This window comes from Equus caballus, chromosome 28 (assembly GCF_041296265.1).
Source record: "Equus caballus isolate H_3958 breed thoroughbred chromosome 28, TB-T2T, whole genome shotgun sequence".
In the NCBI taxonomy this organism is placed as follows: Eukaryota; Metazoa; Chordata; class Mammalia; order Perissodactyla; family Equidae; genus Equus; species Equus caballus.
Window position 1 is genome coordinate 37,105,084 of NC_091711.1, and position 14,323 is coordinate 37,119,406.

The 14,323-nt window shown below is 46.1% G+C and overlaps 1 protein-coding gene across 5 annotated transcripts in view; it reads right to left on the bottom strand.

The window, feature by feature from the left end:
• The window catches only part of LARGE1 (LARGE xylosyl- and glucuronyltransferase 1), a 540,210-nt gene that overhangs the window by 298,355 nt on the left and 227,532 nt on the right, over positions 1 to 14,323 (bottom strand). For 3 of the 5 annotated variants that reach the window (XM_023631102.2, XM_005606571.4, XM_005606570.4), the window contains exon 3: positions 1,237 to 1,538. The exons of the other annotated variants lie outside the window; for them this stretch is intronic. In XM_023631102.2, coding sequence (XP_023486870.2) covers positions 1,237 to 1,538 — 302 coding nt within the window. The remainder of the gene's footprint in view (positions 1 to 1,236; positions 1,539 to 14,323) is intronic. 5 annotated transcript variants of the gene reach the window in all.

Consider the following 14,323-nt stretch of genomic DNA (forward strand, 5'->3'; position numbering starts at 1 on the left):
TCCTCAGGGAGTCTGCAGTCTAACATTCAGAGAATATGGGCAGGAAATGGAACAAAGAGGTAATACCCGTATTTAACTAAAAATTTTAAAAAATTACCTATAATTGAAAACGTACTATGCCCCAGGCACTATTTGTGGCTTTACATGGTCATCTTATTTAATTCTCACGAATACTCTGTGAACAGGTATTATTTCCTCAAATTTACCGACAAGACATCTGAAGTTCAGAGAGGTTAAGTAACCTGCTCAAGCACTCACAGCAGAAACCGCCAGGGCTGGAATATGAACTCAGGCTTGTCTGTGTCTCAAGAGGCCTCACTTTCAACAGGGAAGCTGTAACTCTTGTCCATGGGAACTGGAAGCAGCAGGTCTGGGATGAGGATGCATGCGTGCGTGTGTGTTCAGTGCACATAGAAGCACGGATGCACCGATGAGGGAGGTGAGGGGCTGGAGAGAGAGGAAGTGGGCAAGTTTCCCAAAGGTCCAAAGAATTACTAAGAAAGCAAGAATATTCTAAAAGGAGGGAGGAAATGATATTAAGCTACAAACGTTTAAATCACAGCCTTAGATAAGCACCAAGTTTCTGGTTCTGAATTGCAAAAGCTGTTCATAAAGTAAGAATGAGGCCTAAGGGGAATGCCCAACAGAACCACAACTCCAGGTCATCATTCACATCGTAGTCTAAGCAACAGGGATCCCCAGGATGACAACCGGGTAACTGGGTATAGAAATCCTGAGCCTGTCAAAATGAATGGTAAAGCAATCAGCAGTAGGTTCTATCAGTTTGCTCTTGTGTGTGTGTGTGTGTGTGTGAGGAAGACTGGCCCTGAGCTAACATCTGTGCCAATCTTCCCATATTTTGTACGTGGGATGCCGCCACAGCATGGCTTGATGAGTGGTGTAGGTCCAGGCCCAGGACTCAAACTGGGGAACCCAGGCTACGGAAGCAGAGAGCACAGAACTTAACCACTCCTCCACTGGGCTGGCTGGCCCCTGCTCCTCTTAACATGTCTGTGGTGTAGGCCTTCTGGTCCCCATTTCTCAGATGGCAAACCCGAGACTCAGAAGCTAAAGAATCTGCCAGCCCAGACCACAAAGTTAGTGATCGAGCCCCAGATCCAGACTCAGGCTCGAGGCAAGAAGGTCAGCTCTTTCCAGGCACCGGCGGCGCTTCCGGGCGGCATTCGCAAGGGGGTGGGGGCCACAGGGCCTTGGGACGGCTCCAGTGCTCTTTACCTCGCACTTCTCCACGACCGGCTGCTGCCCACACTCGGAGCTGTTGCCCGCCACGATGCCGGCGCGGAGGTTCTCGCTGTCGCCAGTGCCCTCCTCCATGGAGTAGGTCTTGGAGTGGTTGCCGCGGCGATGCGCCGGCGCGCGGCCCTGGGCCAGGCTGAGCTGTCTGCGGAGCGCGCGGTTCTCCTCCTCCACCTCGCGCACGCGCACCTCCAGGCTCTCGCGCTCCCGCTGGCTGGAGGCCGTGTACCGGGGGCTGTGGGGCTGCGACTCCAGCGGAGACAGGGACACCGGCTTCCCATCTGAGGGTGCGGAAAGACCAGGGAAGAGTTAACCCCGAATGAAATGCACGCAAGCCCCTGCACGTACCCCAGACATCCATTCCTACATAGGGAGGCTCCTCTCATAATCCCATTTGTGAGGGAAGGCAGATGGAAAGTGAGTCACAAATAAATGCATCCAACTGGGAACAGAGTTGAGAACAGAATGACTTACTAGGGTGATAAAAACATGCTGTCGAGAGAAGACAATGATAATATAATTTTTCCTAATTAAATGCATTATCTTCTTGTCCCTACTTGGCATGTTTCTAGGTAGATGTTGTTGTTATCAATAAAGTACTATGAATATAAAGGAGGAGGGAAAGCAGTAGGAGGGAGAGAGGAGAAGAAAAGGAGAAAGGAGGGGAGAATGAGTAGGAGGAAGTGGAAGAGAGCATAAAAGGAAGAGAAGGAATAAAAAGAAGAAATATTAAAAATGACCAAGTTTATTTAGGTCTTCCTATGTGAACTCCTATTCACCCTTCAAAACCCTGTTTCCAAAGCATTACCTCCAACAGGAAGCCTTCTTCAATTTGCCGGCAAAATATCCGTTAGCATATTCCAACAGAATTTTGTACATTGTGCTAAGAAAAACACGTATCTGTCATACTGTATTTGGTAAATTACTTTACCAAATGTTTCCTATGAAGATTGGGAGCTTGGTAAGGACATAGACTGGGTCTTACTTATCTTTGTGGTAACAGCATAATATCTGATACACGTTGGAAGGGTGGATGCAGGTGTCTGTGCCAGGAGTGAAATAATTATGGGCAACAAGGAAAAAGGAAGTAGAAGTGTAATCAAAGTTTTCCCAAAAAAAGTTACCATTAAACTGAGAGCCAGCCACACTCCATTTAACAATCACACACAGAGAGGATATGTAGGTGTCTCAAAGTTACACAGCCAGAATGCAGTGGTGTCAGAATTCATACCCAGGTCTTGCTTACACCTGAGTCTGTACACTCTACTTAAATGCAGTTTCATAATAGACTATATATAGAGAGCCATGGATTAAAAACCAGTTACTAATGTAAAAATTCCATCTCCCAAGGATACTTAGCGTCCCACCTTATATACAGCAGGCGCTCAGTGCATGCTTACCCTTGAGGAGCCCCAGCAACACAAGACACACCTAACGCCATCACTGCTCTGTTCCCAGACTGCAGAAACCCCAGGGTCCAGCTGCACACTGGCTGACCACGGAGCAGAAATCCCATCTCTAGAAAATTGCCTTCTCAGCCACCTACCAAAAAAACACTCCTCTTTTTCCAGACTTCGAGCTTTTCTCCTTCCTGCCCAGACCCCACTGAGCTTCCACACTGTCCCAGAGAGTGTGTGTGACTCACAAAACTTGAGGATCAAAGAACGTGATGAATTCCATCCTGCGGGGCTCGCTGTGCTGCCATTCTGCCCGGGGCCTTTGATGTGTCTCTGGGCCTTCACAAACATGACTCCTTTTTTTCCACTCTTAATCACCTCGGGGTTAAACGCCTCAGCTCTTGGTCCTCTCCTATCAATGCGGCAAATATGACTCACTGGATTCCACTGCCCAGGACAGAGGATCAAAGGCCGAGGCCGCGTGCGTGGGGACGTGAAATCACAGGTTGATTAGGGCTGCACTGCGACCGAGCTGGCCAATTACAAGCTCTGACCCAGGCTTTTGAAACCCGTCTCTCTGTTTGGTACAACCAAGTTAGCTCCACCAAAAAGAATAGGCAGCTAACGGCAATTGTGTTTTCTCAACAGACATCGACCCTCAGAGCAGGGGTGGGAAAACATGAGCATCCAGCTCCCAGCAGCCGGCAGAGTTATGCATTGTGTCACGTCTGTTGTGTACCTGCACATGCCGGGTAGTTCCCGCAGACAACGTCTTAGGTTATCACGGCACAAGCAGGTGGCCATTGGTGTCCCCATTACGGATGAGGAAACTGAGACTCTAAAAGCTTAAACTGTGTTCCCGCTGTGGTGCACTGGGATTGGAAACAAGGTCTCCGTGACTGCATGTGGCCATGTGCCTGCATCTACGCACTGAGTTAGAGGTACAGATGCTCTGGGGCTGAGTGGGGCTTCTTTCTCATGAAACGGTTTTAGAGCATTTGTGCAGGAACCCAAGAAGCTGTGGAAGCCCGCGCCAGGGTCCCAGAAGCTCCCAAAAATTAGCAACAAATGAGACCTATAAGTTTGTTCTTTGGAGGTGTTACTTAAATGCTCTGAGCTTCCGTTTCCCTTCTGTGACATGGGAGCAGGAATGCTAACCTGGCAAGAGTGATGGGAGGCTTAAGACACAGAAATACAAACCACGGAGCACTGTGCCTCTCATTGGGAGGCACTCAGTATAAATTAGTTCCTCCAACCCCTTCCCAACGCGGGGTAAGGGACATCGTGGGTAAGATGGGTTGATGATGTAAATTCGGGTGTCAGAGGCCGTAAATTTTCTGAATCCAGGGCTGTTCTCTGAGTGGTATAAGGAAGCAAGTGGCCAACAAACCCTGACCTACTCTGCGATGTGGCATCTCTGAACCTTCTTGCCTTTAGCCTTAGGCAGGTCAAAGTTCATCCAAAGGCAAAGAGGAGGAGCAGGCAGGCTTCCCATGGGGGCTGATCACCTCCTCTAGCTCCTCTCCCCAAAGCCCCACATCTTACATGTTTATACTTCTTTGATTAGGGGCTTATAAATAAAGGCATCATTATGTAATCCCTGAGCAATCACACTTCCAGGGCTGCTGCTGGGCAAACGCTATCAACATCCTGGGTCCATTTCCAACTTGCTTTAGACCCCAAATGGTTTTGACCAAACTTAACTCTCAAAGACTTGCGGGTGTCTTCTCCACTTTAAACCTCTATAGATTTGTCACCAAGGAAGACACACAAAATACTAAACGCCAGGCCTCCAAAAGGGGAACTCACGTAGGAAAAGGCAACACTCATGCTGTGCCAGAGCCTGGCAGGTAAGAAGTGCTCAGTAAACAGCAGAGTTGTAATTGCTGGTGTGTGTGTTTGTTTTAAAGGTCTGTTATCTTCAGGTGGCCCCTTCCTCTTCCTCGTCCAGTTTCCATTTCTGAAAAGGAGTAGAGTAGAGATGTGCTCCAGGCCCCTCTTGGCTCTAACTTTCGATGGCCTCGTTGTGCCAATGGACCCTGAGCCTCTAACCCAGCTGACAATGCTACCTGGCCAGAGTGGATACAAGCAGGGCCACTGCTCTGCCAAGTTCACAGCTCATTCTGGTTTTATCCATCCTGCCTCTTCTTTTTTTCCTGGAGGACTCAGCTGTGGCTCCTGACCTCTTTGTTCAGGCTTCTCCTAACCCTCAGGGGTTGGGGAGAGGGGAGGGTTAGGAAGGGAAAGGCCGTCCCTCTCAGATGTGCTCTGCAACGCTCTGTGATGTCTTATGGGCTCCGGTCTCTCCCAGGAAGACTCCCCGAGCTGTGTGCACAGGTCGTCATTATAAAGCTCATCACACGGAATTTTATGGCCTATGGGAACAACGGCGCCCACACCAGGATTTCTGAAACCATCAGTGGTCAAGAAAGAGTCTTTTCTCCCAAGCCATCCTCGATAAAAATCTGGCCCTAATACACATGCCTAGTACATAGCCTGCCCCACATGCAATTCATCACTTGAATTCCACAAATCGGTCTATATCCTGTTCATCAAGACAAGTCTCCTGATCACATGCTTGATGCACGTCCAAATTACTCTAGAAGTTTCTAAATGCCTACTCTCAACTTCCATACCTATCTTGTTACAGACCAGTAACAGTTTAGGGGCTGGGATGGTTCATTTTATGCATCATCTCCACTGGGCCATGGAGTGCCCAGATGTTTGGTTACATATTAATCTGGGTGCTTAGGGATGAGATTAACATTTGACTCAGGAGACTGAGTACAGCAGATTGCGGCTCCTAATGTTGGTGGGCCTTACCCAATCAGTCAAAGGCCTGAATAGAACAAAAAGGCTGATCCTCCTCCAAGTAAGGGAGAATTATGTCTGCCTAACTGCCTTCAAACTGGGACATTGCCTTTTTTTCCCCTGCCTTTGGACTTGAACTGAAACGCTGGCTCTTCCTGGGTCTCGAGCCTGCCAGTCTTTGGACTACAACTACGCCATTGGCTTCCCTGGGTCTCCAGCTTGCTGACTCACCCTGCAGATCCTGGAATTTGACCATCTCCATAATCACGTTAGCCAATTATTTATAATAAATCTTTTTATACACACACATACCCCCACCCCTCATCAGTCTGTTTCTCTGGAGAACCCTGACTAATACAGGGACCAACAACAGTCTTGTGATTCCACTTTGAATGGCAGTGCCCGATATCTGGTCTCTTCATCCCCAGGGCCTGGCACACTACCTACATTTGCCAAGTGTTTGAAGAAGAGATGAAGAGAAGGACTACCATCTAGAACTTAAAAAAGAAAAAAATCTTAAACTACCAGCTACTTAAAAAGTGACCTTATTACAATATTGAATGCTGGGGGACGAGGGAAAGATAACCAGGAAAGCAAATAAATCAAGTAGAGTCATAAGAACATGAGATTTGGAATAAGAAAGAGCCGAGTTTAATTATAGTTTTGCCACTTACTAATAAATAACCTTAGGCAAAGCACTTAACTTCCCTGTGACTCGGTGTCCCCACATGTAAAATGGGGACATGGGCGTGTGTGTGCATGTCACCTGCCATCAGGCCTAATCAGAGTCAATACTCAGATTTCCCCTTTCCACCCTCCCCGCTAAATCTGGAGGCACACACGTAAAGACAATAGCAGATGGGGTCCCTCATTTCTGAGCCCCTTTATCTTTGTTTCTCTATTATGTTTCCTTCCAGGTTTCTATTTTTGGATATACACAGTCTATTTGTACACATGGAGCATCTCTCTGTCACATAATGCCTATATGTGTTGATCTGCGGTTCAGCCCACTTTGAGTTTAAAATGCCAAAGGAGACATTATTCAAAACCTTGGTTGACCAACATCTTCCTCCTCCCTTGAAAACTTTTCAACAAACATGGATTTAGCATTGGATTTGAATCTCTCAATCCACTTGAGATGAATGCTCTGAATTAAGAATCAAAACATCTAAGGTTCCGAACAAAGAAGGTAAACTGAAAATCAACCTCTGTGCAGTACAGTGACAGAGATTAGGGACTTACCATCTAAAACGTCCTAAGTGATGATCTGAATCAATCTGCGCGCCCTGAACATCCCTGCATCCCTCCAGGGTACTGGCGCCTCACACTGTGTGGGACATCCACCATCACAAATGGGAGGCAGGGCCAGGACCTGGGTGGGCCTCCCAGCCCTGAGGCCACCCTTGTAGGGGCTCATACCAGCCCCTCCCAGGGGTGAAGACCTAGAGCTCTCCAGTCAAGAACCCCAAAATCCTGTAGTCACGCCCAGAATTCAGGAAGGCTGGCCCCGTGCATCATTCTACTCATGATGAAGACAGTGCAGCCCTAACCTTTATCTAGCAAAATCTCCCTACGTACAATCTGTCACCATGGCCTGCCAATTCTTCCTTCTTGAGACTTGAAGCACTTGTTTCTCTTATTCTATTTCAAACATTTCATCCCAAACCAAGCCTTTTAATCTTATCCTAAGACAGGGCTCAAACTTTTTTCTGTAAATGCCCAGAGAGTAAATATGTTTTACTTTGCAGGCCATGGGGTCTCTGACGCAAGTACTCAACTCTGCCATGGTAGCACAAAAGAAGCCACAGAAATATGCAACATGGGGGCATGGCTGTGTTCCAATAAAACTTTAATTACAAAAACAAGTACGGGGCCAGATTTGGCCTACAGGGCCTAGTTTATGGACCTTTGTCCTAGAACATTGGTCTCTGGTTAGTCTCCCTGACTCCAATCTCTACCTACTCTTGCTGGCCTCACTCATAGGTGTCGGGGATACTGCTCTTCATGATAATCCTATTCCCACCACATTTTGCAGTCTGATAATGTACAGAAGCAGCTCCATCTACTTCAAGGTCCTTCATCAAATTCAACCAAGACTTAGTCAGCTCCTATTGAGTACATGTCCAGAATTCGGAGGCTGTGTGTGTCATCTCATTTTGATTTATACGATACCTTAATGAAGTGGGTGTTCTCACTATCCCTATTTGAATGAAAAAAAGAAAAAAATGAGAAATGGACACATACTTAATTTGTTCAATGTCATCCCAGCAGCAAATGGCAAAGGGAGAGTCTTGAACCCAGAGTCATTGGCTCCAGATCCATTGCTCTGTTTGCCCCTCTCCAAACAAGTCCAGCTGAACTTGTTGATGCCCCTGCTTCATCCCCTGGTCCCCTGGTCCCCTGGGCCAGTGGTTCTCAATCCCGGCTACCATTACAATCCCTTGGGGAACCTTAAAAAATACCAACGTGCATAGCCCTCAACCCAAATTAGCTCAGAATCTCTGGAAGTTAGGGTCTCATCAGCATTTTTAGAAGCAGCCACCCTCATGGGATTTCACGTGTGTAGTCGAGGTCGAGAAACACGGGCTTAGGCATTTCCCCCATCCTCTGCCTGAGACGCCATAAACCCCATTTGCAAGCACACAGTTTGCTTCTTGACGCAAATTTAAGGAACTGGCTTAGACGCAAAGGAGGTCTGAGCTTTGTCACGCTTAATCCCAGCACTGCTCTGACCCTGGGCCCCAGCTTCCTTGCCCACATCTCTTAAGTGCATTCTTCAACAGCTCCCACCATGTGATCCAGGACCTCCCTGATTTCCTAAAACATAGGCCACTTCGTATTCCAGCTTCTCCAAGCCTAGAGCTGTTTTCTTCCTGTGAATTCCCCTCCTTCCAGGATGAGGGCTCTTTCCAAGGCAGGGCCCTGGTACTCCACCTGCCAGACCTTCCAGCTTCCCTGACTTCCAGGCTCCTTTCTCTCGACCAACAGGTCACTTCATGCCAATGATTTCTCCAATTTCTTACCTTTCACATTAGGCTGTGTTCATTAAGCATGCTGTTAATCTTTTTTAAACACAATGGCTTCCTTTTAACGTAAAAACCTTACACCCTCCTTCAATGCATTCTGAAATTGCAAAATAAATTAAATTTGTAGCCAAAGTCATTTTAGAAAAATTTAGAAAAGTCAGTTTGATCTTAAAAGTCTCACATTTTAAAATGTTTTTTTAAATTTTGATCCTTGGATGTCCACGTGACGGCTGGGTCTGCTCCCATGTCACAAGCTCACATGTCACTCTTTCATGGCAGTGTACAAGTCAAGTAGGACACAGATCCAGGTGGAGCCATCTTTGCAAGTTCTAGAATTGTGGAATCAGATTTGCTGTGGGGAGGAAAATGGCAGGGATGACACGCAAAGGCTGCTTGCTTGCGATGGGGTAAACAGCGAATGTTTTACCCAAAAATTCCCCGAAGTGATTTTTCTGGAAGTCATCTTTGGCAACCAAAGAAAACTTGAGTTCCAACTAAGACCTTGGAGATCTTCTGGCAAAGACTGAACGACAGCAAAGAAAGAGTTCCTTACCAGCTTTTAAAAAGAATTTGCAACCACCAGGCCAGGGAAAGAAGCCTAGATTTGTTTCGTCATAATAGGCTAAATGCGATTTGACTTTTTTCCCTCGTGAAATTATTTTCCAGAACCTTGTCTTAAAAAGCTTCATTCAGTCAAGAAAATGACGACATTTTTAGCACCAATTTGCTGTATCCATCGCCGGGTTTTGGCTGTAAGTGCCTAAGTGTCTCCTAATGAGCAATAATACCAGTGGTTGCCCCTTGAAACTTCTGGTTCAATGATTTCAAAGCTTCAAATGTTTTTTTGCCAAATATCCTAAGTTCTGAAAGTTTGAGGCAGTTGGTCTTTGAACTACTGTGCTCACAGCAGAGTAACGGAGTCTTCAGTTTCTAAATCTGGCCAATCTTATTTCTCTTTGATGTTCCAAGGAGTCTTAAGTATAGACAGAAGGACTTTGTTAGTAGCATTCAAACCGCCAACAAACAAGGCAAAGGATAATGCATTTGGTGCTCTATTTTTTATATTAACTGAACGACTTGACAGCAAAGTTAAGTCCTTCTCTTAGATCACCAAGTGATTTAGAAAACAACCAGTGGAGGGTAACAATACAGGGCATCCCAGAAAATGTGAGTTGATATTCATTCCAAATCAGGAGAATTGACCAGTGTATGAAACCATCCTCAATTCACATTCCAATCATCTTCGATCACCCTCTGCCCCCATTTAGCTCCTTGACTTCCATCACCTTTTGCATAGCCTCAAAGACACCCAGCTTTACTGGTGGTCTCCAATGGTTGAGCTTGAGAAAGCAGCCTTCCTCCTTCCACCACATCTTGAGCCATGTTGCATACACTATGCAAGCAACAGTTGGACATAATCTCATCCATTGGTAGAGGCACCAAATCTAAAAGCAAGACAAACATGATGACTTCATCCTTTGCAAAGCACAAACTCAGCATCCTTACTTGGGTCATCAACAGTTATCAACATGGCCCCTGAGTGTAGAATCAGATCCAGAAATATTCTAGAATTTCATCTTAATTTTCTCTTTGGCAGCACCGAAGATGAAAGATTTCCTAAGTGTTTTTCCACTGATCTTCTTTAACCTTAGCAATAAATGTGTTATTTTATATGAAATATTCATAGCCCTTATAAAATTCCACTAATATGTTCCAAGAGTGGCAAATCATATGTGATGGGGAGAAGTATATTTTATAGTGAAAATTTTCAATGAAGTTTGATTTTTCTTTTCTTTTTGGTAAAAGCTTGTTCACATCCAGAGAGCCACATGGGATAATTCTTTAGCAAAGTTTTTAAATTTTATTTTACATTCATCACAATAAGGATGTTGAAAACTCTCCTTTTCTAAATATGTGAATCCATGTTTGCCATCAACCTCAAATTGTCATTCTTGGTGGCCATATTCATTTACCAAAAAGGATTTTTTTTTTTAAATTGGGGAGTATTGACAACAATGTCTGGTTCAGTACAGAGGGATGCAAGATGTCAATGGCAGGCTGCAATGTTTCAGGACTCCAGAAAAATCAGCAAAGCCCTGGCCTATCCTTTCCTGCTCCTTTATCCTCCCAGTGCTTCTAGATCATCTTATTTCAGGGGTGGAGTTTCAGAGCGAAATTCAGATCTATGGAAAAGAGTTACAGACTCTTGTGAAAAGGATCCAAAAGAAAGACTGCCATACATCATGAATATGTCTCTACTCGGACTGCATCCGAGTTGAACCATGGTGCCGTCTCCTCCTAGGCACGGAGGAAGACTACCAAATTGCGCGCTCAGACTCAGCTATTCTCCTCTGTTTGGAGGGCGGTACTCTCATGAATGCCCTGGGACTGAAAGGGGAAAATCGAATGCAAAACATGATTACGAGTCTAGAGTGTTCTTCAAGTGCCACGTCAGCAATGGTGGGTCAGTCTGCTTATCTGACCACTGCACCTGAAATGACGCACATGCCAAATCCAAGCAGAAGTTCTTTTCCTCTGTGCTGCATGGAAGTGAGGATTAACACAGGGGAAAAGCCCTTGCTCTCATCTTTGGTGTTTCCAGAGGTCTAGTGTCAATGAGGACTGGCTTGATTTGCATCATATTTTCTGGGCGCTCTGACATACCTCATCTCCTCTACAGTTAACCAGCTTTCAGACAAAGCCACTGTCCTTCATGCAAACCTCCCACTCTTTGTGCGACCCTCTGTGGATGTCACATTGTACACAGGGCACACTGCACCAGGAGAATCCAACTGTGGCCTATAGTGTTCACAAGGCAGTTAGACCTGATGAGATACTGAAAGGAAGGGGTGGAAGGGAGATCAGTGGAAAGAGTTACCAAAGACAAGTAGGGCTCTTTATTTGTATCTGTCAAAGTCAGCAATGGCTATGGAGCCAAACAACAGCATGAGGAGCTGCCATAAAGAATATTCTAACACATTTCAAAAAGAAAAGTACTTCTGTGAATGTGGTTGATTCCGTCAACAGCATGCCTTTCCTGTAAGCTGCCACATCACCTAAATCAATGTTATCATCCTCAGCTCAATTGCAAATTAAAAACAAGAGAAAACAAGCAAAAGCCTGCCCGAACATCCCTTCCCTATAAAGGACTGCCCTCCTTTTCTCTCTCTTCTTTTCCTTTCTTCACAGTCGCCAACCTCCCTTATCAGTTTGACTGACTTAAAATCATATTCCAATTCCCCTGAGTACTTATATTGAAACAAAGGAAAAAAAAGAAGAAAAGTAAAACCATTATCATTCCTTTTTTTACCCTTTCCTGACAAATTCAAACCTTCCCTTAGGAGGAAAGCAGAAAGGAAGACTGAGGTTTTATCGGGATGGACTGGGGGAGGGGGGAACACGGAAGATCTTATCAGGAGCTCAGAAACAACAGGAGATAGAAATAACGCTTTATCAGGATGGGCCCTTGGCAAAGAGAAGACATTGCCAAGAGCCAAGGGCAACCACAGGTTTGGGTACAATATTGTGCTAATACCTATTAAGCAAAACCTGCCATCTCTACTTTTGATGGATTGTTATTTTCTTCCAAGTCCTACTCCTGGGATAATAATGATTTTTTTTATAAGGCACTTCAAACCGTATCATAAAAGCAAGATGAATAAAACCAAGGACTCTCTAGTCAACTCCATTGTGAAGCCAAGGGAGGATTTTCCTTGGCAAGTTGAGAGGAAGCAGGGGTGTGGGTGTAGGGAGCAGTGACAGACAAAGAGGAACCCAGAGATGCCTTGATGGTGGAGCTCCAGTGCAAGATCCCAATTCCTGGCCCCAAAGAGAAGAGCCCCTTATAGGATGGAGGCCTCAGAGGCCATACCAGGATGGGGATGAGCAAGTGTTTTCAAGCCTTTGTAGACTTTCTGAAACTGCTGTTAAAATCTCCTGCCTTTCTTAACTCCACCGTCTGGCCCTGAGGAATATCTTGGAAAAAATCAATGATCTTCACCAACAACTATTTCCAGAGCTCTTACACATGCAAGCCCCATGCTAAGTTCCTGGGTAGCATGACTAGCGACTGGAATAAGCAATAAGAAACTGTGCTATTTCCTTTGCAGTCTCTGTCACCTGGTGGGTTACTATTGACTCTCCAATGTCCGGGTGAAAAACCCCTTTTGGGAACCCTTCTCCAACCTGCCCAGGGAGAGTTGGCTGCTCCATTCCTCTCACTAGATTTCCTGCAACCTCCTACATCACAGACCTAAGGTAGTGGCTCTTACCATATTTGCTTTTTGTTTTTTTTTTTAATTTTTTTTAAGATTTTTATTTTTTTCCTTTTTCCCCCAAAGCCCCCCGGTACATAGTTGTATATTCTTCATTGTGGGTCCTTCTAGTTGTGGCATGTGGGATGCTGCCTCAACATGGTTTGATGAGCAGTGCCATGTCCGCGCCCGGGATTTGAACCAACAAAACACTGGGCCGCCTGCAGCGGAGTGAGTGAACTTAACCACTCAGCCACGGGGCCAGCCCCTCTTACCATATTTGTGACAGCTGCTTATGCAACTTGCTTCACACTGTGACATCCGTTCCCTCAACACCTCTTCAGGGCGGGCATGGTGCCACTGAAGGCAGGGACCACACCGAATCACCTCTGTTTCCCAAGTACCTCACACAGTGTCTATCAGTAATGGGCATGCTTATGCGCCTGCAACATTGTGGAAAAAGATGACAACTTGGGATGTCCCCACATCCAAACCAGAACCCTGGATTCCTACCTCCAAAACCTGCTTCCCCTTTCAGGAGATGGCATCATTACTGCTCCCACTGCACAGGCCAAAAACATAGGGTTCAGTCCTGAATTTCTTCCCTCATGTTCCACATACACTGCATTAGCAACATATTTGAATGTTGGCTCTACCTTCAAAATACACCCAAATATCAACACTTTCCACCACCGCTCCAGTCCCTGGTCCCCCATTTCTCACCTAGACTCATGGAACAGCCACTTAACCGGCCACCTTGCTTCAGGCAGTCTACTCGCCACTCAGCAGCCAGGTGACATTTAGAAATGGTTATCAGACCCCATCGCTCACCTGCTCAGACCGCCCCCTTATAGCTTCACGTCAAACTAAAAACAAACCCCAAATACCTTAGGGTGGAATACAAGGCCCCACAAAACTCCGACCTCAGTTATCTTTCTGAGCTTCACATGCTCCTCTGCTCCCTCAGTGCCCGCCATGTTGGCCTCCAGATGCTTCTCAGTACACCAAGTGTTCTCCCACCTTGGGGCCTCTGCACTTGCTGTTGTCTTTCATCCTCTTAATTAGGAAATCTCCTCAAACACCACTCAGAGAAGAATCTGTAAGCCTGCCTCTAAAACCTCATCCCTGCCCACCCTCTCTCTCACTCCTTCTGAGACAGGAACCAGCCTAACAAGATAGGGTCATCCATCAGCAAGGCGCCTGGCCTAACAAGATAAGGCCCCTAACCAATCGGCAAGCTAAGAGAATCTGGTAGACACCACCAAGATCCACATTCCACAACCTCGGGACTTTCCAGGGCTTATGACTGCACCCTAGCACCCAGGAATCTACTGAAGGTGACCCTAGCCCCATTAGCATAGTGATTTTTACTATGCTGGCATGCTAATGATACACGCAACACATGTGGTGGCATGTTGAACAACAGTGCAAGCACAAGATAAACCCCACCTCTCCATGCCATGACAAGGCCTTTCTGCCCAGCCTTTGCCTCATAAAAGCCCCACAATCTGGCTCCCTAACAAGCTGGTCACCCGCCCATTTCCTTTCTGCGCTGGCTCCCTTGTGCTTGCCCTGTGCA